The following is a 22,353-nucleotide window of genomic DNA, read 5'->3' as shown; positions in this document are numbered from 1 at the left end:
ATTAGTATCAATTCTTTATCCTCATCAAATAATTTATGAAAAGCATATTGATTTATAATTATTTTATTATTAGAATCACTTTTAATATAATTCAGCTGAAAATCTGTTTTTAAAACCTCAGTTTAAAGCTCCTTTCTTATTGTGAAAAATTATGTTAGTAATTCGAATCCATCTTGATTATATACAGAGTGATATATATACGTATGTATATTGAATTTTTAATGTACAATCGTAGTATGTATAATAATGTGCATGTTTCTAAATTCTTATAGGCGTGTCACAAAATGCCACAGACGAATGTACCTCGTTTCACTTTTTGTGCCAATACTACAGAATCGATAACATTGCATGTGACATGAAAGTGGTAAAAACAGATATGAATCGGTAAAACTGGAAGTGACATAATAGTGGTAAGAAGGCTGGTAAAACTCTAATCTCTGTTGTATTGCATAATTTAATGTCACTTCATTCTTTATGTTACGTTCATCCTATATGTTTCTCGTATTTGGTATGTGCCCATGTGCAATAATGATGCAATTTTATTTGGCTAGATTTTTACAAGACAGGTTTACTAAAATCAACATAAAGGTTACATTACGCGAAACTTAAATTCAAATTTGGTATCAATTTTCAACAACAAACTATGTACATTGAATTAATCGGTTTCAATTTACTTGTCATTTAACGTTATTACATATATAATTGTGTAACAGTAAAAATTTATTTTTTTTATTTATTTATTTACTATATACATTTAATTGCATTGATAATTCTGATAAATTTTGTAATAACTGCAACAATAACTTGCCGGTTATTTTATTAAATCATAATTTACGATCTCAACGTTTATATATTGTGTTTTATTTTCATAGCGATAAGTTTATTATTTTCTGAATTTGCATATGAAATGGCCTGGTCTGGGAGATTTCACGCAAAAAACAATCATGATCTTATACAACATCTGAGATGTAAGTGATATAAATATAACTTTGCAATTACATTTACTACCAAAAAAAAGTTAGATGTAAACCATATGTCTTTTTGATTTAGCATCAAGAATAATCAAATCAGACAGAGTTTATGAAGCAATGTCTTCTGTAGATAGAGGAAATTATACCTGTTCTGGCTATGCATATATAGATTCTCCACAGGATATTGGCTATGGTGCAACTATAAGTGCTCCTCATATGGTATACAGATATCCATTGAATTTAAATCTGTAATTTGGTGCAAGTGCCGATGTCATTATTTATAATACTTCCCGCTGTTTCAAATTTCTTTCGCAGCAACAACAAAAAGAATGAATTAAAGCTTATGATATTTGTGTTTTTTATAGTGACTTTGGTATTTTTTTACAGTGTTTATTGTATAAAAAATGTTGTCATCAGCACATACAAATGCCATTATAATTATTTCCAGGTAGAATTTTCAGATAGAACTTGAAATTGTCGTTTTTATATAGAATATACAATTGCTTATAAATTCAATATTGAGTTCAAGTCATTTTTGAAAAAATATGACATTGGCACTTTTTGCACCAAGACACAGAAGCATAATATAGAAAATATGTCAATGAAATTGATAAATTAAAATTATTTAGCATGCATATGCTTTGGAAATACTTGAAGATAAGCTGTGTGATGGTGCTAGAGCATTAGATGTTGGTTCTGGTTCTGGATATTTAACAGCATGTATGGCAATGATGTTAGGAACAAATGGATTAGCTATAGGTATTGAACATATTTCTGAACTTAAAGCATTTGCTATGCAAAATATTCAGAGAGATAACCCAGAACTTCTTGAAAGCGGTCGTGTTCAATTAGTTGGTAATTATTTTTTAAATTTTATATAAATATGTGGATTTGTATATTTCATATAAAGATATGTAATATTCAACATTTTTCTAATATTTATGTATAATATTCTAGTTGGAGATGGAAGATTAGGATATCCAGAAAAAGCACCATATGATGCTATTCATGTGGGAGCTGCTGCTAAAGAAATGCCTCAAGCTGTAAGAAAAAAACTTAATTACTTAATATTATACAGAAATATATTATATAATCATTAAAATATTTATTACACAGTTAATTGATCAACTAGCTCCTGGAGGACGTTTGGTGTTACCAGTGGGTCCAAGGAACTCAGATCAAGTCTTAGTACAGGTTGATAAAACAAAGGATGGGAAGATTAAGAAAAAGTCTCTTACAGGTGTAGTTTTTGTTCCATTAACAAGTAAAGATAAACAACATCCTTCATGAGATACATGCATGCTCCAATAAGTGAGCAGGCTTTTTTCTGTGAATTAAATGCAAATGATAAATAAAGCTTATAGGTTTTAGTTATATATGCACTAATATATATACCCAAATACTTGCAAATAAATAAAGTACTTGCAAAAGAAGTAAAAAAGAAAAGAAAATCTTAGATGTAGGCATTATAAGTATCAATATATTTCAAATTGTATGTAATATAAATGTAGTTACAAACATCCATAAAAAGTAGATATTATGTAATATATTCAATAATATATCAACGATAATTCACAGGGCACGAAACGCCTCTTATAACGGAATTTTTTCTGTTAAATTAAATATTCTATCTAGTTTAAAAGGTTTAATAACACATTAGCAATGAATTGAACTATATTCTTTTATTATTAATACTTATAGCTAAATACAAATTATCATATTATGTTACAGTTTTAGTTTTGACAAACTAGTTTTGACAAATTAGTTTTTGACAAATTAGTTAGTCAACAAAGGTTGAAAGATATATCATAATTTATTGCATTCTACGATTTCTTAAAAATACATTATTTAAATGTATAATAAAATTGTACCTTTCCATATATGCAATCAATTAAGTCTTTATGTATCAGCATTTGAGATCTATTAGATGTAATTTGGCACACACAATTATTTCCATACTATACACAAAACATTTTATATATTCATGAACTGATCAAATTTTACTATATAAATATTTAAGGGAAGTTTCAAAAATAATTTACTATGATATATCAAACATTACATTCATAAATTTTGTCATAAAGTATAAAATAAAATTATTTAATTTGATCCAATATTGTGTTTCGTGGTCCTGTTTTATTTTAATATAGAGGGCAGTATTTATATATTCCTTTGGTTCAGACACAAATTGTACAATTAAAGAGCTTTAACTATAAGCAAACTGAGTGCAGAACCTGATATCAATCCTATACCAAGGAAAGCTCCCATCATAATACATGCAATTTCCTTCTCTTGAGAATCTACAACCCTGTGTAAAAATCCTTAGTATCAAACTAATAAAAATTTATTAAGTTAGTATATATAATAACTTACATAGGAGTTAAAATAAACGATAAATTACATAGATAGCCATTACTGATGGCAAATGCAACAGTCATTAAAATATAATAAAGATCATTATGAATATAAACAGAAAGATGATGTCGGGGCTGAGCATTACAAAATATAAAAGCTGGTACAAAGATGACTCTCATCAGACTTAAAAATACGACTTGCCGTGGTTTATTTTTTGGCTAAAATATTAATTTAAATATTATTATAGTAACAAAAAAGTATATATTTTCAAATAGTGTTTATACATACCCATTGAAAAATACCTGATAATATTCTTCCAGTATAATCACCACAACTAAAAATGAGGTAGGTCACCACAGGTACAAAATAGATATCTATAAAACATATAAAAAAGCTATAAAAATTTTATAATTATATAAAATTCAATTGCAAGACTTACCATTCCATACATAACCTTTGCCTTTATACTGACTCTCCACTAACACAGTAAGTGCTGGGTATACAGAAAAGGATATCAAAAATACTAGAAATACATTAATACCATAATGCCAAATTCTTTTAATAATACGCATATAAGATATTGTAGTGCCTTGCGAAAATGTTACTTCTCTGGTTATTGAATAATCTGCTTCTACATTTTCAGACAATTTTTCTACCATATGATGTCTGAAGAATACCTATGGTAAAAAATAAATGATATCCATATGACATTATAATTTAAGTCTTCTCTTCAGTTCGCAATAGATTATTTTGTTATATGTCTGTTATTATCATAAGCCACTTATAAAACACCTGTATGATAAATATCATTATGGAATGCTAAATTACTTACTGCTTTTTCTAAAATTATATATGCAATCAAAGATAAGAACAATATAACATCTCCAATTATAAAATAAACTAGACCTGAAAGTACAGGACTAGCACCAATCCAAAGAGAACATATTTCTGCTGTAGCAGTAATAATTCCTCCAAGAGCTTGCCCACTTGACATAGCTGTTATATATTTTGGAGAAAAGCGTCCAGCAATACCCATTAAACTCCCTCCAAAAATTGCACTTGCAGCTAGAAGAACACAATGTTACTATTTTATCTAATTTAAATGTTGTAATATTCAATAATACTTCAAATTCTGGTGATATACCATTGACACATGCCACTGTGATCAAAGTAATTATTAAAAATGTTCCCTGCCCTAAAACCAAAGTTAGTATATTACTTTAAATGTAAAATATATATTTTTATTCTGAATATTATTTTTTTATTAAACTTACATTTGTCCGTATTTATTTTAACAAGCATTGTTGTTAGAATAAAAAATAATAATATTGTGCATTGAGAGCCCACCATTCTTACTCTTAAGGGAATTCTGTTATTTTAATATTTTGTTATATAGTTTATATAGTTTAGTTGTTAGTTATATAGTTTAAAATTTCTTTTAATTTATATATTGCACTAATTCTTTCTTATTATATAGTTACAGTTTTATTTTACTTACCTTTTACTAATGAATGCATTTACAATTAAAAAAAATGTATTTGGTAGTGCACTTGCTACGCTTATATATGATGTAAAACTAACTTGGAGATCAGTTTTTTTTTCTAAATTTTCCATATGAGTGTAATTAATACCTTTTGTAGAATTTTTCTGTATCTCTCGAAATTTATACAACCAATAATCATCAGCTGTGATAAAAAAGCTCCAAGGAATTAATGTATTTATACCAAGTACATAAAAAACAATATATGCGAGATTATATCTGCAAAGTATAATTTCCAACATTACGTAAATTTTTAAATATATATATGTACATATTCATACAGTAATAAATTATGTATTCATAATAATGAATTAAATTATTTTAAACAGTTTTTACTTATCACTCGGTTCATATTGATTTAGGAATGGTTTTTCATCTGGAACAGAAATGTTTGGATCATCAGCTTCAGTTTCTAAATCATCTTCAAATTCACTGTCTGATACACCTTCTAGCAAAGGTCTTCTGTTTATAGAATATGACATGGTGAAACTAAAAATATTTAAAAAATTATTACATTGTTACAACATTTACAAAATTATAAACATTGTGATATACTATATATAATATGATAACATAAATAAATAAATTTTATCATAAAGTTGGAATGAATATAATCATGTGCAATGAATATAACATTAATTAGACATAATTATATTTATATTTTGTACTTACAGTACTATATACAAAGCAGCAACAATGTTTCAACAAATTTTCTCTTGATAATTTATATACATTTAAAGCACTAATTATTTACATGTTGATAAATAATCAAAGTAAATTTCTTTAAACGTTATCGAATTTAACAGATGTAAATTCTTTCAGTGACCATGTTTAATAAACCACGTCTATGAAACGATTGACAATGTCCTCAGTACATTATTGTTTTACAGTCTCAAAAGACTTAATACCGTAAATATATATATACATATATAAGTTATTTGCTTGACCACCTGTGATTAAGCACAGATATAAAAACCGAATACTGTGGCATTATAGTATTACATTAATCCCAATGTTCTCCTTTCACCATTACTTATTTGTGTATAGACATAAAACAGCTGGTACATAATACAAATATGACATAAGGCATAAGGTATCAGTGTTAATGATGTATTATTAAAACCAAAGAGTAGGGATACTCTTTGGTTAAAACTATGCGATGCATCATATGGAAACAAAATATAAGTAAACTAGGACATTCTAAGCTGGTAGTACTTATTTTACTGATTAAAACTGGTGTTTATATTGCGCATTGTATATGATAATTTAACCAATCAAATATAACATTTTATTTTTATTTTTACTGATCGCGTACAGCTCGTATATACATATCTGTACATACATATATAGATCCCACCATTGGTTAGACAAAAAGAAGAGGTTCAAGTCCAATGTTGATCGAGTTTGCATACTGATGCGATGTAAAGACAGTTATGTAAAGTGTAAAGAAGTGTAGGTCAGTAGGTTTTATGTAGATTATACATCTGAAAAATTATATTCCACGGCTAATGTGCGTCAGCTTCATTATTTGTATCTATCAAATGTAGAACGTTTAGTAAATTTGATGGATAGTAAATGCGATATTTATCGTATTTCAGCTCGTAACGTTTACATGATATGGACGGGTAATGACAGTATAGGAAACTGCAAAAATGTATTGTGCATTAGGAAGATGGTAAACAAGTTTACTTGATTAAATTCATCAAAATATAATTAAATGGTATCATTTTTTTTAGTATTTTAGTCGATTTAACAATCATCTTATAGTTTTTGTAGGAAAAATGCAGTAAGAGCTTTAAGTACGGGTGAAATATCCACTGCACTGCGACCTTTTTATTTTACCGTTCACCCCGATCTTTTTGGACAATATCCCACGCAAAGAGTGAGTATATTTTAATATAATAAGTTGAACAACTTATAAAAAGTAAATTTTGAAGGTAAGCGATTTAAAATCGTTTATACGTCGGCAACACAGTTCATTTGATTATAGTTAGAATTATTTATAGAACAAAGGAAGTGCAATAATTACTGCATACACGTGTATGCATGTATAAATACTTATGTATAAATAAATTCTTTACACTATATGAAAATTTTCAATTTCTACTAAAAATGGTAATGTATTAAATATATAATATTTTTGCTTTTTTAAATGTTTCAGACAGTAAATGAAAATTCTTTAAAACAACTAAGTTCTATTATAGAAAGTTTACAACAACAAAGACCAATAAGACCTACCACTTTACCATTTTATTTACGCTCAAAAAATGAAAAGGAACTCAAGTCTGGAAAATTTACTTTGGTACAGATACAGTTGAAAGAAAAGGATTTAAGACAAACTATACTTTCTATCTTGAAGACATGTGATTTGCCAACAACGTTTGTAGATCAAATTGAAGAACAAAAGCCACCAGATAGTACAAAGTACAAGTCAAGATATTGGCAAAGAAAAGGAGCTGGGGAAGATATAGATTTCTCAGAACTAGAAGATGATCCTATTTATGCATCTATTTTAATGAAAAGAAAAATTAATTCAGAACCTGATACTCTTAAGTAAGTCTATTTTAATCTTTTATTTATGTAACTAAAATAATAAAAACTTAAAGCTAATTATGATTTTATAGGGCATATTTAGATAAACACATTAATGAAGTACATGTGAAGTTAGAAGCATGTAGACCAATGAGAGAAGAAGTACAAAAGTTAGAAAAGATATTATGTTCTGAATTAGGTTTGAAAAATATTATATGGGACTGTGGATGGAATATAGCTCATTACAGGGGATGTTTATTAGCTTTTAAGGCATTAGCTGAACATCATCCTGAACCAATGGAAGTACTCAAAAATAGGACACTTGTCTTTGCTAATGATACTGGCATAAGTGTAGAGGGAAATGTTATGTTAAATTCAGGTGAAGTTAGACACAATTGGCTTGATGTAAGAATAAATTATTAAATTTATATAACATTTATAATATATTTCACTTTGCTAAATCAATATTTATTTTAACAGTTAATCAAGAACATTCAGAAGTATGATGTGGTATTATTTAGATTACCAGCTTTCGAAAAGGCAGTTTCACAAGTGCTTCTTGACATTAAAGTTGGTCGACGGTGCGTAATACAACACATTAATTGAGTGACGGTAAGGCTCAGGGTACTCTATATGTGCAGGAAATTCATGCCAAAAGTAATGGTTAGCCAGTATGAACGTCAACTTCGACAACTTACAACAACCCTCTCGGATTATCGAGGACGACGAAATTATCCGAAAATGTGGCCAGCCGATTTATCTACTTATGAAATCGTAATTGAAGCGTTAGTATTACTTACGTCTACCTATTTAACGTCTAATATATATTTTCTTTCAGTTCATTTATAAGTATATATATTTAATAGTGACTTAATTTATTTGTAAGTACAATATAATGTAAATTTAGGGTATACGTAAGAAGTGTGAGTAAATTAAATTTTATTTTCAGTGAAGCAGGTCCTTTAATGCTCTCTCCTACTGGACAGTTTATAGTTCCATCTTCATGTCCAAGTTTCCTTTTAGTAAACTTTATTACTGATAATTTAGAAGAAGCCACTAAAAGATTACATCATTACAATAAGTAAGATCGTGTGGTAATCTAGCATAAAAAATTAGTTCATTATTCTAAATATTGCTTTTTGCAGCATAAAATATGTAGAACGTGAACTACATGACAAAACAGTCCAGGAATTGGGGTTGACTGTTTTAAATAAGGATGACAGTATAACTCCTGATTTGATGATACAATGCTGTGAACGCCTATTATTGCATAAAAGCATTCTAGCTCCTTTATTGAAAGGTGTTATGCTTTGGGTGACACATTATTACTCTGTTATGAGTGATGGTGTATTATGTATTCCATGGGACTGGAAACTTTGAGTTTCAGTGTAAAATATTTTCTAATGTCTTCTTGCTGTTTTTAACTTCGTACCAATTAATAGAACAATGACAAAAAACTGATTAATTGTTAATAATTATTATGTAGGTTATACGTGTGATAAAAGATTTACATAGATTACATAGATTAGTTAGATTTACATAGGTTAAAAAACTAACTTAGGGAATTGCACAAAGCAAATAACTTTTGCATTATGCTTTGTAAAATACAATTAGCAATGCAAATAATTCATTGTACCTTATAAGCTATATTTGCATGTTAAATGTAATTATTATGTAACTAATCTTAATACATTGTACATGAATTTTTGAATTTGAGTAAATATAAAAAAGAGGATATTTTGTAAAATCATGCAATGCGAATAATGCATGTAGAAAAATAAAGATTAGAAAATTTTTACATTAATGCTAAACTTTATTAAAATTCCTTCAATTCAATATCTCACTATTGTTAGAAATACAAAATCTCTCCTCTCTGTTCTCCGTCATAAACCTTTCTTTATTATATCCAGACTTGCGCAGAAAATCTGACACCAATCATTAAGAAATAGAATATACATACGTTTGATTTATGGTGGGGCGAACGAGAGAGACCGACAGACGCCTTGCGATTTAGTATAAAACTATCATGATGGCCGTTACGTTATTATGACAAGAGATACGTCAAACGTGTTCCTGATTTCGTTGGTCCTTCATGTATACACAAACAATAAAAATGCCGGTCCAGAAAGATACAAATATCGTAAAAATCGCTGTTCAGATGACGGAACAAGTACCACAACTTATTGAATTTAATCAAAAACATCCACTTACTGCTATTATTCAGGTACTTACAAATTAAAAATTAATAATTTATTATATATAACATACATAGAAATTTTGTTAGTATACGTTTTTATTGATATTTTTTAAGAAAATTTGCCTAAAATTAAGTGTATATAAGATAAAGGCTTATGTAAAATGAGAATTATATATTTTATTTTTATTAGGAATTGTGTAATGGGTGGGGTCTTTCTGATCCTGAATCATATTCATTACAATTTTCGGAGAGTAACAATCAAAATTATATCACAGAAAAAAATCGTAATGAAGTAAAAAATGGTAGTATTTTGAGATTGGAATTTTCCCCCTCTAAAACAGCCTGTGATATTCTAACCAAGCTCAATAATGGGACTATGGAAGAAAAAATTACTGCTTTGCAAAAATTGAGCACTCTTAGCACAGATATGACATTTGCATTAGAATTTATTAACAAGCAAGGATTAGCTTTAATTATATCACAGGTATTACAAATTTGTTTCTTTAGTTTAGTTATATTATTTTATACTTTATTATAATTTATAACATACATAGGTGGAAGGCGAAAAGTATAAGGGAAATGCACTTGCATATTCACTTCAATCATTTGTGGAGCTAATGGATCATGGAATTGTTTCATGGGATATACTAGAGACACCTTTTATTAATAAAGTAGCAAGCTATGTGAACAATCAAGCTGTAATTCAAGATACTAGTATTATTGAAGCTTCACTTAGCATTCTTGAAAATATAGTATTAAATTCATCAGGAAAATATGGACAAGTTGAAAAAGAAGTTACATTTCCTAATCTAGTGATGCATTTACAAAGTGCTCGTCCACAAATACAACAAAATGCAATAGCTCTAATAAATGCCTTATTTCTTAAGGCTGATTTATCTAAACGTAGAGCTGTTGCTGCAACTCTTCAATCTAAACAAGTTAGAAATGTATTTTTGACGAATATCATACAATCTACTGGTCAGGTATAAAATCTTTCTTTTTTTCATACTATACAGGATGTACAAAAAGTTAGGGAAATACTTTAGGAACATATAGTACTCATCAAAACAAGTAAAAAGAAATCTTAATAAACAACAGTTCAAAAATCATTAGTTTATAAAGTTAGAAGGTGTTTTTGTCAGTAAGACATTTACAGCATATGTTTCATATGTCTCCCATTCATTTCAACATTCACTTTGCCACATCTTCTCATAGGAACATGCATATGTTAAAAGATTCCTAGCATTTCTCTTATTTCTTGACAGTAGTTTTCAATTTGTTGTATTAACTCATTTGACAAAGCAATTGGTTTATACACTTAACATCTTGTAACTCCAAAACTAGTGGCTTTTGGATCCACGTTTATTAAGACCTTTTTACATGTACTCCGTATATGCATATAAATTTATGATACAATCAAATTTAATTATAGGTTGGTGCAGAAATGGCACACCAATTATATGTACTTCAAACACTTATGTTAAGTTTGTGGGAACAGCGTATGATGACAAAAATGGATCCACAAGATCAAGATGCACATGATAAGATTAAAGAACTTCGAAGAATTGCTTTTGATACTGAAGGAGCTGTAGGTGGAGATATTACTGCTAGAAAACAGGGTCTTTTTGCTAAGGATTATAAAAAATTGGGTTTCAAATATGATATTAATCCTGCTCTTGATTTTACTGAAACTCCACCCGGCATGCTTGCTTTAGACTGTATGGTTTATTTTGCACGTAATCATACTGAAGCTTATACTAAAGTTGTTTTAGAAAACTCTTGCAGGGCAGATGAACATGAATGTCCTTTTGGTAGAACAAGTGTGGAGCTTGTCAAATTACTTTGTGAAGTAAGTACTTACATAAAACTTAACATAAGCCCTTAAAATAAATTAAATTCTCCATTGGATTTGATTAGGTTTTACGTATTGGAGAAGCACCTAGTGAACAGGGACAATCATATCATCCTATGTTTTTTACACATGATCATCCATTTGAAGAGTTCTATTGTGTATGCATAGTCCTTTTAAATAAGACTTGGAAAGAAATGAGAGCCACCACTGAAGATTTTGTAAAAGTATTTTCTGTTGTCAGAGAACAAATTACTAGAGCACTTCAGTGTAAACCTACAGCATTGGATAAATTCAAAAATAAATTACAACAATTAACATATTCGACAATTACTAATTTATGGCAACAAGAAAGGACTAGCAGGGAAGAGTGGGAAAGTCATGCAAGACCCATAGTTGAGCTCAGAGAACAAATTACACCTGAAATCTTAGAACTTATTCAACAACAACGCTTAGGATTCTTAGTAGAAGGCACCAGATTTATGAAATATAGCGCTAGAGGACAGGTATTGGTCGTCATATATTTCATAAAATATTAAATGAAACGATATTTTTGTTGCTTTAACGAACATTATAATGTATATAGAGAATAAAGGATAAGTTCTGGTACGTTCGACTTTCACCAAATCACAAAGTATTCCATTATGGTGACTGTGATGAAAAATCAGTACCAACAATAGATGAACTTCCTACAAAATTAGCTGTTGTTGAAATTCGTGCTTTACTGACTGGTAGAGATTGTCCCCATATGAAGGATTTGCAGCGACGGAAAACTACGCATCAGTTGGCTTTTTCTTTAATTTTAGATTCTGTAGAAGTCTCAAGCCTAGATTTCGTTGCTCCTGATGAACAAGTTTTTGATTATTGGACAGATGGCATTAATGCTTTACTTGGTATGTTGTAATGTTATTCTCGCCTTTAACTGACATTTCTTCAAATCCAAAAAGAGCATGTTTTATTTATAGGTAGTAGAATGACCAGTAAAGAGGCGGAAAATGATTTGGAGACATTATTATCCATGGACATTAAACTAAGACTTTTAGATACGGAAGGAATTGATATTCCCCAAGATCCGCCTGCTATTCCCGATCCTCCATCAAATTATGATTTTTGTTATGAATTAAAATAAGAATTTTGTCTTATATATGTTCAATAATTGTTATAATAATTTAACATAAGATATATTGGCAAGGTAATGCTTAAATATTTATATGTCAAAGAGAAAACTAATTATAAGCTATAACAAACTATAATAAGCTATCCTAAACTATAATTTTTATACATACAATTAATTCTTAACATTTCTTATTAATGCTGTTTCAACACAATACTTTTAATTATATACATAAATTTTTAATTATGTAAACCAAAACTGATACTTTAATTAGGTACAAAAATGCAGTATATTTTACCAAAGATACATTTCACATGTACAAATTATATACATATAACATTTTCAAAATTATTTGTATATATCAAATTTATATTTACATGATAATATATCCCATCTTTTTTATCTAATGATCATAAGAGGATAAAAATATAATATTATATATGATTCCTCTAATAAATTTTTAGTTAAATTATTCCAATCATGACGAAACTTTATTTAGAGAGAAAATGTAGTGTTTAAGGTATAAAAAAATCATAAATATAAATTAATAAATTATTTATTGAATCATTTCTTATTTAATATCATGAGTAAAAAGCTATAATATTAAAAGCAATAATCATCGAGATTATGTGCAGGTACATATGTGACAGTTGACATAATGTTAATTGCTTAGTTAATAACATTTTCAATTTCTTAGAGGTGTGGTATTACTGAAATATAGTAATTGCAATTTATCATTATTTACATAATATCTTCTGAAAGTATCTGGTAGTTTTGTGGGTCATTTGTTTGATGATTTGGAGGACATAAAAAGAATTCTATAAAGTTGAGAACAGGACCTCTACTAAAGGGATTCAAATATCTTCCTTTTTTGTCTCGTAAATACGAGTACCGTTTATAATTAAACATTTCATTTGTTGTTAAATTCATACACGCATGTAAGACCTGTATAAAGAAAAGAAATCGTTACAAATATAGATACTATGTATGACATTCGATGTTAAAACAGAATAAATTTTGATATTTACTGAAGTACATGTCAAAATCCATCCAAGCCCACAGAATACTAATGCTTCTAGTACACCCAATACATATAATAATTGGATTCCTTCAATTGCCATACAATAGCAAGCAAAATAAATAGTGAATGAACAATTTATTGCTACACACATAACAAAAAGAAAGAACCACATTCTGTAATAATAATTAATGGGTTAATTATAGAAAATATTGAATTATAATTTTCTATGATTAAATATAAATTGTATTAGACATTACCTGTTTCTCAAACCTACACAGTTATATATAAACGGGCAGTGATGATCAAAATATGTAACACATCTGTTGCAGATTCTGCAATGCTTAGCTCTTAAAGGCCTAAAACACCTACAGCTATGACACAAACGTGACAATACAACATTTCTTTTTTTCCATTTATCAAAATATGGAATCTGAAAATAAAAATCGTTTTATGTAAAGTGGCTATATAATATTTTATAATATATCATAGAATTATAGAATACTTGTTTAATTGCTCTATAATAGGTTTCACTATTCTGGGGTACATAACCAGGATCTCTTCTGTTTGCTACAATCCATGAGATCCACATAACAATGTTCCAATAAATAAAACAATAGTGACTGCCACGTAAAAGATTCCATGTTAATGGAATACATTTTAATAAATACATTGGATATCCCCATAAAAGGACGGATATCATAAATAATAATATAGGACCTTTACTGTTTCCAGCTCCACCAAATAATAATGCCCTTAAAGGAGAAGCAAGAATAAATATCTCAATTGATAACATTTTCTGCAAAACACTTTACAAAAGGAAATTACAAACCACAGTTCGTTAATCGGCGGAATCCATCTAGCTCGCCGTTTCTGTTCAGCTTGTAGTATTCTTACAATTTCTGAATGTCTGTGACTTTTTGCCAATTGTAATGGTGTTTTACCATTTTTATCACGAGGTTCTAGTTCAATCTTGCTTTTTTCACATAATATTTTTACACAACTGACATTTCTAGAAAGACACGCTAAGTGTAGTGGAGTGGATCCAAAGTAATCTGGTTTTTGCAAATCTACTCCACTATACATAAGTAATCTTATTAATTCTGCATGACCTTTATATGCAGCCCAATGAAGTGCAGTATCTCCATTTATATCTGTTAAATGTCCTAGTGCACCAGATCCTAACAAAAATGCTGCTGTTGCAAATTTTCCAAACATACAAGCAGTCATGAGTGGTGTTAAACCTTTAAAATCCGCTGCATTAACAGCAACTCCAGCCTGAAATCAAATGAAAACAATTTAAATGTAGATAAATAAATAATAAGCTATGAAACTGTTTATTTCATTTTAATACCTTTAACAATAGCTGAACTATTGCACTATGACCTTTACGACAAGCCCAATGTATCGGTCTTGGTCCTTGAGTTCCAAGACAAGAAAGATCAACTGGTCCATTTCGTTCTATTAAATATCTCATTACCTGTAATATGACAATAAATATAGTAGTTAAAGAAAAAGAAATTTATTCTTTTTGAATAAAATTAATTTACAAAAGCTTACTTCAATATTTCCATCCAGAGCAGCCCAGTGGGCAGGAGTATATCCCCATTCGTCTCTTGCACTTAATACACTTAAACCATTTTTTTCTACCAATTCATCGACTGCCCCAATCTCACTAAAAGAACTTTTTATTTATTTTGATCATCCTTGCATTTATTCGCACAAATAACATTATATATATAAAACTAATAGTGTGTACTGCAGATACCCAGCTCTAAGAAGTTCAAATATTTGTTTTGTTTCATCAGATGGAGTTTGACCTGGTGCAGTTTCATCGGCATAAATATTATCATCAGGGCCATTTCTAGATCTTAATTCAGTGCCTTTAGGTGATTCATGACTGTGATGAGTAGTGTTAGAAATTGGAGTATTTGGTAGATGCCCGACCATGTCGGGATCTGGACTTAATTCCCATACGGATCTCGCTGCACCTGGCCCTGTTACAGGGCTCACAGGATATACCTAAAATTAACATTAATTTTTATTATTAAATAGAATTTGAAATTTAAAAATGTTCAATTTATTATATAAAATGAAAAAATGTATAATTCCAATCAAAACACTTAAATTTAAATTTGGAATTTTAAAAATTACAATTTAAAAATATAATTTAAAGTTTTAATTTTTTTTTTAAGCCTTTAATATGTATCACATTATTTTTTTATATTCCACAAAGTTCCAATTCTTCCATTATTGCATGTACGATATGGTTTATATGAAAAAACTTTAATCAAAGCTTACTTTGCAAAACGTTGCGAGTTCCGGATTTACACGTTCGTGTTCTGAAGGTGTCCTAAAAGATGTACCCTGTACAGAGGATGTTCCACCTTCTGGAACGGTTAGTCACAAAGAAATATTTGGTCCAACCATGTTTTCTAATCTCCTTTTTGTTATACACCTTTTCTCTCAGCGTGACAGATTCTAGAACAATACGTTCTTCGTAATAGCACTATGTCAAGTTACAAACAGCAGTGTTCGCATTTCTAAATGGGACTATCGTTATATGATATTGCGCATTTAAATCAATACTTCGGTTGAATAAACGCCTGCGTACTAAAATTAGCAAAATCCTGAAATTTATACTATCTTTGGTACCTTTTATAATTTCGACATAAAAATATGCATTTTATTATGTTTTACAGAATCACCAAAATCAAAATGGTATTTCAAAAATTTGGTGAATGAAACTAATAATCTGGTATGATAAATGAAATACATATATATAATACATGTATAATGATAATATACATAATTATGTTACATGATAAATATAGTTGTTAGATATTACGTATATATAAATATTTAAATAGTCTACTTTTTAAATATTTCTGAAATCAAAAAAGAATCGCTTTCCGAATTTGAATATGTATTATGATTATGAGCAGAGAGAAAATGAGAGCGCTCACGCTTTTGGTTGTTCCCGAACTAGTGCTGCACCATGCGGTCAAGTGCTGAGTTTAACTGACGCTAGTATATACAAGAACCTATAAAATTAGGGATCTGCCCTGTTTGGTTGTACCTTGGCATACACAAGAACTTATTGAATACCATGCTACAAGAACCTATTTAATTGTACGGTTATCCAAGATTATTTTTCTATCCAAGATGGACAAGCATGAGAATGATAAAATCGCGTAATAATGAAAGCAATTGTAAGTTACCTAAGCAAGAGAAATTAATCGTTTACTATATTTTTTTGGCGAAGAAAAGAGAATATTCCCTTTCAAACGATTATGGATTACTGGAATGATGCAATAATTTTAATATTTCTCGATACACCATTTAGATTTAACATTAATCCATGGCACTTGGTACGTTAATTGTATTGACATGAATATTTTGTCATCGTAGTATAAAATCACATATTCTTTTTCCTTAGTACGATGGTGTTTGCATATAAGGTCATTTATTGTTGTAAAATGTTATACATGTCTTTTTGATAGTACTCATATAAATAGAGATAAATAGAGACGACATATATAGGTTTCTAATCTAGAAAACCATTGGTTCAAAAGTCTTGCGTTCTTAAAGTTTGATACTTTTAGCCTTTTTTTTTACTTGGAAGGAATCTTTATAGGTAGGTTCTTTCCTCAAAGAACGCAGGGTAGTGCTTAATTTTTACCGGTTAAAATCTCTACGATGGCCATCCCGGACTTTGGGAAAGGGGTTCCCAATCAGACAGGTGGCAGCTCCGCGGCGCTAGCCCTTATCCCCAGCGCCTAGGACCTATCGGCCACGGCGCCCGTGTCCTCCACCTCTCCATGAGAGCTGCGCTCCCTTTCTAGATCGGCTGTCTTTTTCCGGAGCACTACCTGCTCGCAGGAACAGGTGACCGCCCTCCGGTCCTTCATGCCTTTGTACTATTTCCAACCCTGCTTTATATGTGTCATCGTTCAAAAATATAGTAGATAGTACATTTCTCTTTTTTAGCTAACTTACAATTAGTTTCATCATCGCTCGACTGTCATTCTTATACTTGTTTATCTTAGATAGAATAGTAGATATGAACTTTTCCGTAAAACTGTGCAATTAAATAGGTTTTTCTAGCATGAAATTAAATACGTTCTTATCTATGTTAGTAAGCAATCAAACAGTGCAGATCCCTAACTTTAAGCTTAACACATTGTTGACCGGTCACGAGTTAACTTGTGTTTTCATGCTCAAACGTTGCCGACCGGCCACGAGTAAACTCGTGATGCGCTTTGTTTTCGCATCAACGTCGTTTTCTCAGTGCGCTGTTGGAGTGCAGTCATACAGTGCAATTGTTGGTCAGCATACCTGTTCGGGATTTTGAGTGGCCGCCTGGTAATTACTGCGACGCTTTATGTGAACCAGATGCGATCCTCGGAGAGGACGACCGTTAAGGGTCTACGCTACCCTAGTGCGGACCCATCATAAACAGTGAGCCTATTGTACAGTCAAGGTACTTTAGGATCCCACAGAAAAACCCATAAGGCACGTAACTTCCTTATTTTATGGTACATCTCAGAAAGACCGGAAACGCGGGTTTTCCCGCCAAGTGTAAGGTCACCTGCGCGCGAACCTTCATGAAGGCGGCCAGCCCATCCTCAAACATACGTCTTTACCCAATGATCAGTTAGGAACAGACTTGAGGCACATCCACCACGAACTTTCCTCTACGACAGCAACATCACCAAGAGTCACTCTTGCACCAGTATTCTAAGAATCAACATATAACCGTATTCAGTCAGTGACCATTATATTTAACAGGATAGCCAGTGAACTAGTGACAGTTGTATTCAGAGTATTAAGTGGAACCCAGTGAACTTAAAGACAGTTGTATTCAGAGTATTGAGTGGAATAAATAAGGTGACCTAAACCTCGCTCTGTACATTTATTATAATCCTCCACCTTGGACGCTAATAACGTTCAAGGCTCACGATATCAACCGATTAGTTGTGCCTGACTGGTTGCTAGTTAGTTGAGTGTCGTAACAATATCTCAAGTTGTGTCTCTCGCTTATAAGACTCGTCAAGTTGTGTCCTTCGTTGTAAAAGAAATTTCAGCGATGACGGAACGTATCAATGAAGAATCTTTCAATGAATTATATGCGGATGTTTTATCTGATTGTCCGAGTGATTGTGAATCAAATTGTGGTGACTTGGAAAATGATACTGTACGAGAAAATAGTGAATCTGATATTAAGCCGTCAAAATATCATTAACCCTACGTGCATATTACAATACAATAAGCACATGAAAGGGGTAGATCGTGCAGATCAGTATTTGGCGAACAATAGTATTTTACGAAAATCTTTAAAGTGGTCCAAAATATTAGCATTTTTTCTGATAAACTGTACCTTGTTCAATGCATATAAAATGTACTGTACCCATCTGCCAGAAAATAAAACAAGATACAAAAAATTTCTACTGGAAGTAGCTCTTTTTTTTGCACGTGGAGAAATCCTCATGGACACTCCGCTGCTGCTAATAATCGGTAACAGCAGAGTAGTGTCGGACTCTTACCGACTAAAACTCCACGATGACCATCCTACTCGTATGACAGGAGCGCTCCAGGAACCTCTTATGAATTATCTTCCGTTGCATCCCCTTCCTGCGCCCTCTTGTTCCAGCCAATTTTAACAATTCCCTGACTTTGGCGGTGGGGGGGGGGGCATTACCCCTAGCGTTCCGGACAACTAAGAGACCACATCATAGAAAAAATAGTCACTGGCAGAAAAACAAATCTGACTAGAGCGTGTAGAGGTGTGCTCTTCAAAAGGAAAATGCAACGAAACTAGATATATTTGCAAAAGCTGTTGTGTGTACCATTACACGTAGGTAATTGTTACACTGCTTATCATACGAAAAAGAAATAGTAAAAGTTGAATAATAAATAAAATTTATTAAAGTTTATCTATATTGTTTTACTTCCACATCCAATTACGAAATAATAGCCGGTGACATGAGATAAATTCTCAGTAAAATTGCCCGTCAACAATGTGTTAAATACATAGGTTCTTATGTACACTAAATTCCAGTCAAACAGCCCTAGTTTTATAGGTGTTTATATGTGCTGATCTCGATTAAACTCAGCACTTAGCCGCATGGTGCAGCACGTGTATTGTGAAACTAGAAATACAGGCATAAGTACTCATTTCCTATCTAGTATGAGGTATAACTACGTGGCGTCGGATAAACTGTTTTTAGTACACAAAGTGTAGTTCTCGTTTCGGAATTAGGAGTTTTGTAATGTCTAAAATCTGTTAAATGTCGTTTGCTAATATAATATGGCTCCTACAATTCAAACTAATGGTAATACAACTGAACGAGACAAACGTACGACTAGACCAGCAGAGAAAAGGTAAGAGATTTGATTATAACCTGTGGTTTTTATAACAGTGATATTTTATACTCTTTTGTTATTTTTATTTCAGATCTGAGTTAATATGTAGAGTTAAATATTGCAATACATTGCCTGATATACCATTTGATCCTAAATTTATTACATATCCTTTTGCATCCACTCGGTAAGATCAGATATTTAAATGTCACTAGTAGTTTAAATAATGTATAATTAATTAATATTCGTAGGTTTATTCAATATAATCCAACTTCACTGGAACGTAATTATAAATATGAAGTATTGACAGAACATGATTTAGGTGTAGAGATTGATCTTATAAATAAAGATACATATGCTGGAGATGTGAATGCTCAATTAGATCCTGCTGACGAAAAACTTTTGGAAGAAGATGTTCTTACTCCACAAGATTCTAAAAGATCTAGACATCATGCTAGAAGTGTGTCTTGGCTTCGACGTACTGAATACATTTCTACAGAACAAACTAGATTTCAACCACAAACTGTGGATAAAGTTGAAGCTAAAGTTGGTTATAGTATTAAGAAAAATTTCAAAGTGAGTCTTGATATTTATATATTTTATTTGTACTAAAATTTTCCTCACATGCATAAAATTGTGTTATATTTGCATTTATAGGAAGAAACATTATATATGGATCGTGAAAGTCAAATAAAAGCAATAGAAAAAACATTTGAAGACAATAAAAAGTCCATTGAAAGACACTACAGTAAGCCAAATGTAGTACCTGTTGAAATTTTGCCAGTATTTCCAGATTTCAAGGTATTTTAAATACTTTTATAGGATATAAGTATGTATTTTAATTCTTTTATTATTTTTCAATGAATCTTTTTCAGCTATGGAAATATCCTTGCGCACAAGTTATATTTGATTCAGATCCAGCACCAACTGGACGTTCTGTGCCAGCTCAAATTGAAGAAATGTCGCAAGCTATGATTCGGTAAATTCATACTTTTTTTTAGTTCATTAGTACAGTAAACTGTAGCCAATACTTGAGTTATAACATTTTACAAAATATTATAACAGAGTTATTATTTTAGGGGTGTAATGGATGAAAGCGGTGAACAATTTGTGGCATACTTCTTACCTTTAGAAGAGACATTAGAAAAACGTAGAAGAGATTTTGCAGCTGGTATTGACTATGCAGATGATGATGAGTACGAGTATAAGATGGCTAGAGAATATAATTGGAATGTCAAGAGTAAAGCTTCAAAAGGATACGAGGAAAATTATTTCCTTGTCATAAGACAAGATGGGGTATGTTTTATATTAAAATTACATTAAAATGTATGTTTTACATTAATTATGTGAGATGTATGTATTTTATCATTATCTATCTGTGTTATGTAGGTGTATTATAATGAATTGGAAACGAGAGTACGACTTAGTAAACGTCGTCAAAAAGTTGGACAACAACCAAATAACACAAGATTAATAGTAAGACACCGACCACTTAATGCTAATGAATTCAAAATGCAAAGGTATAGGGAGAAACAGTTGGAACCACCAGGAGAAGAAGATGAAGATGAAGAAGAGGAGGAGGAAGAGGAAGAGGAAGAACCTCAACAAGAAGCTGAGAAAGTAGAAGATAGAGGTCGTTAATATTACATAAAATTCTATTAGCTATGTATTATGCATATTTTTAAAATAATTTTATGATCTATTGTTATTTTAGAAGGTTCTGATAATGAAGCCGAATCTAGAGCATCGTCAAGAGCATCTTCCCGAGCATCATCAAAAGCATCATCCCGAGCATCTAGTAAAAAATCCCGCTCTCGTTCGAAATCTCGTTCTAGATCAAAATCTCGTTCGGCATCACCATCAAAGTCTAGATCTGCTTCGCGTTCACCTTCTGAATCCCAGTCTCCTAGGTCGCATAGTAAGTCCAGGTCAAGATCTGGTACTCCTCAATCCAGAAACTCTTCTAAATCAAGATCCCAATCAAAGTCACCTTCAAGGTCACGATCCGGATCACCGGCTAAATCTCGTTCTGGATCTCCAACTAAATCTCGATCTGGATCTCCAGCTAAATCTCGGTCTGGTTCACCATCAAGTTCAAAATCTAGATCGAAGTCGAGATCTCCATCTCGATCTCGATCAGCTAGTGGCAGTGATAGCGAATCCGGTAGTGGCAGTGGTGAAAGTGGTTCTGAGAGTGAATGAATAATAATAATAAGAGAAAATAATAATAATAAGAAAAAAATAATAATAGTAAGAAAAAATATAATAATAATAAGGAAGATGAAAACCTATGTATATATTAATTGTTATAAAAGTAAAGTAAAATGCAGCCACGACATATGCAAAATTTTTAATAATAAAAGATAATCGATGAAGGAGGTTACATTTTTTCAAAACTATTATATTTAGCATAG

At 30.8% G+C, this 22,353-nt stretch overlaps 6 protein-coding genes across 15 annotated transcripts; 4 read left to right on the top strand and 2 right to left on the bottom strand.

The window, feature by feature from the left end:
- The first annotated feature begins 228 nt into the window (after positions 1-228).
- On the top strand, positions 229-2,345 carry LOC126867531 (protein-L-isoaspartate(D-aspartate) O-methyltransferase-like). Of its 5 annotated transcripts, none has more exons than XM_050622091.1 (6): positions 229-374; positions 873-968; positions 1,051-1,190; positions 1,601-1,826; positions 1,929-2,014; positions 2,088-2,345. In XM_050622091.1, the coding sequence occupies exons 1-6, from the start codon at positions 356-358 to the stop codon at positions 2,259-2,261; spliced, it is 741 nt and encodes a 246-aa protein (XP_050478048.1). In that variant the 5' UTR covers positions 229-355; the 3' UTR covers positions 2,262-2,345. The 5 variants fall into 5 exon arrangements, with proteins under 5 accessions (XP_050478048.1, XP_050478050.1, XP_050478047.1 ...); XM_050622093.1 differs by having other exon boundaries at positions 255-410; XM_050622090.1 differs by having other exon boundaries at positions 365-508.
- Positions 2,346-2,634: 289 nt separating this feature from the next.
- Positions 2,635-6,173, bottom strand: LOC126867521 (equilibrative nucleoside transporter 3). Its single transcript, XM_050622073.1, has 10 exons — positions 5,539-6,173; positions 5,203-5,355; positions 4,825-5,085; positions 4,601-4,695; positions 4,471-4,521; positions 4,159-4,391; positions 3,766-4,003; positions 3,615-3,700; positions 3,345-3,544; positions 2,635-3,279 (listed from the first exon to the last, which is right to left on the bottom strand). Exons 2-10 carry the CDS (start codon positions 5,346-5,348, stop codon positions 3,168-3,170), a joined length of 1,422 nt encoding a protein of 473 aa, XP_050478030.1. The 5' UTR covers positions 5,349-5,355; positions 5,539-6,173; the 3' UTR covers positions 2,635-3,167.
- Positions 6,174-6,382: 209 nt separating this feature from the next.
- LOC126867520 (T-cell activation inhibitor, mitochondrial-like) lies at positions 6,383-9,202 on the top strand. 2 transcript variants are annotated; one of them, XM_050622072.1, is made up of 8 exons: positions 6,383-6,541; positions 6,634-6,748; positions 7,028-7,419; positions 7,491-7,803; positions 7,879-7,979; positions 8,040-8,183; positions 8,348-8,479; positions 8,544-9,202. In XM_050622072.1, the coding sequence occupies exons 1-8, from the start codon at positions 6,519-6,521 to the stop codon at positions 8,776-8,778; spliced, it is 1,455 nt and encodes a 484-aa protein (XP_050478029.1). In that variant the 5' UTR covers positions 6,383-6,518; the 3' UTR covers positions 8,779-9,202. The 2 variants fall into 2 exon arrangements, with proteins under 2 accessions (XP_050478029.1, XP_050478028.1); XM_050622071.1 differs by having other exon boundaries at positions 6,465-6,541; positions 8,022-8,183.
- Positions 9,203-9,415: 213 nt separating this feature from the next.
- On the top strand, positions 9,416-12,704 carry LOC126867513 (engulfment and cell motility protein 1). The gene is made up of 7 exons (XM_050622056.1): positions 9,416-9,622; positions 9,786-10,079; positions 10,150-10,578; positions 11,028-11,444; positions 11,513-11,950; positions 12,031-12,337; positions 12,410-12,704. Exons 1-7 carry the CDS (start codon positions 9,491-9,493, stop codon positions 12,571-12,573), a joined length of 2,181 nt encoding a protein of 726 aa, XP_050478013.1. The 5' UTR covers positions 9,416-9,490; the 3' UTR covers positions 12,574-12,704.
- A 394-nt stretch (positions 12,705-13,098) lies between these two features.
- LOC126867519 (uncharacterized) lies at positions 13,099-16,599 on the bottom strand. 5 transcript variants are annotated; one of them, XM_050622066.1, is made up of 10 exons: positions 16,543-16,599; positions 15,878-16,057; positions 15,345-15,598; positions 15,137-15,260; positions 14,931-15,056; positions 14,409-14,854; positions 14,082-14,331; positions 13,837-14,009; positions 13,587-13,752; positions 13,099-13,503 (listed from the first exon to the last, which is right to left on the bottom strand). In XM_050622066.1, the coding sequence occupies exons 3-10, from the start codon at positions 15,524-15,526 to the stop codon at positions 13,300-13,302; spliced, it is 1,671 nt and encodes a 556-aa protein (XP_050478023.1). In that variant the 5' UTR covers positions 15,527-15,598; positions 15,878-16,057; positions 16,543-16,599; the 3' UTR covers positions 13,099-13,299. The 5 variants fall into 5 exon arrangements, with proteins under 5 accessions (XP_050478023.1, XP_050478024.1, XP_050478025.1 ...); XM_050622067.1 differs by having other exon boundaries at positions 16,452-16,556; XM_050622068.1 differs by lacking the exon at positions 16,543-16,599 and adding an exon at positions 16,232-16,394.
- Positions 16,600-19,718: 3,119 nt separating this feature from the next.
- Positions 19,719-22,314, top strand: LOC126867518 (RNA polymerase II-associated factor 1 homolog). Its single transcript, XM_050622064.1, has 8 exons — positions 19,719-19,960; positions 20,034-20,126; positions 20,191-20,515; positions 20,597-20,740; positions 20,815-20,918; positions 21,019-21,235; positions 21,329-21,572; positions 21,654-22,314. The coding sequence occupies exons 1-8, from the start codon at positions 19,887-19,889 to the stop codon at positions 22,139-22,141; spliced, it is 1,689 nt and encodes a 562-aa protein (XP_050478021.1). The 5' UTR covers positions 19,719-19,886; the 3' UTR covers positions 22,142-22,314.
- Positions 22,315-22,353: the final 39 nt, after the last annotated feature.

This window comes from Bombus huntii, chromosome 7, assembly GCF_024542735.1.
Source record: "Bombus huntii isolate Logan2020A chromosome 7, iyBomHunt1.1, whole genome shotgun sequence".
Taxonomy (NCBI): Eukaryota; Metazoa; Arthropoda; class Insecta; order Hymenoptera; family Apidae; genus Bombus; species Bombus huntii.
The sequence above is the reverse complement of the archived record's forward strand: the minus strand, read 5'-3'. Positions and strand labels throughout refer to the sequence as shown.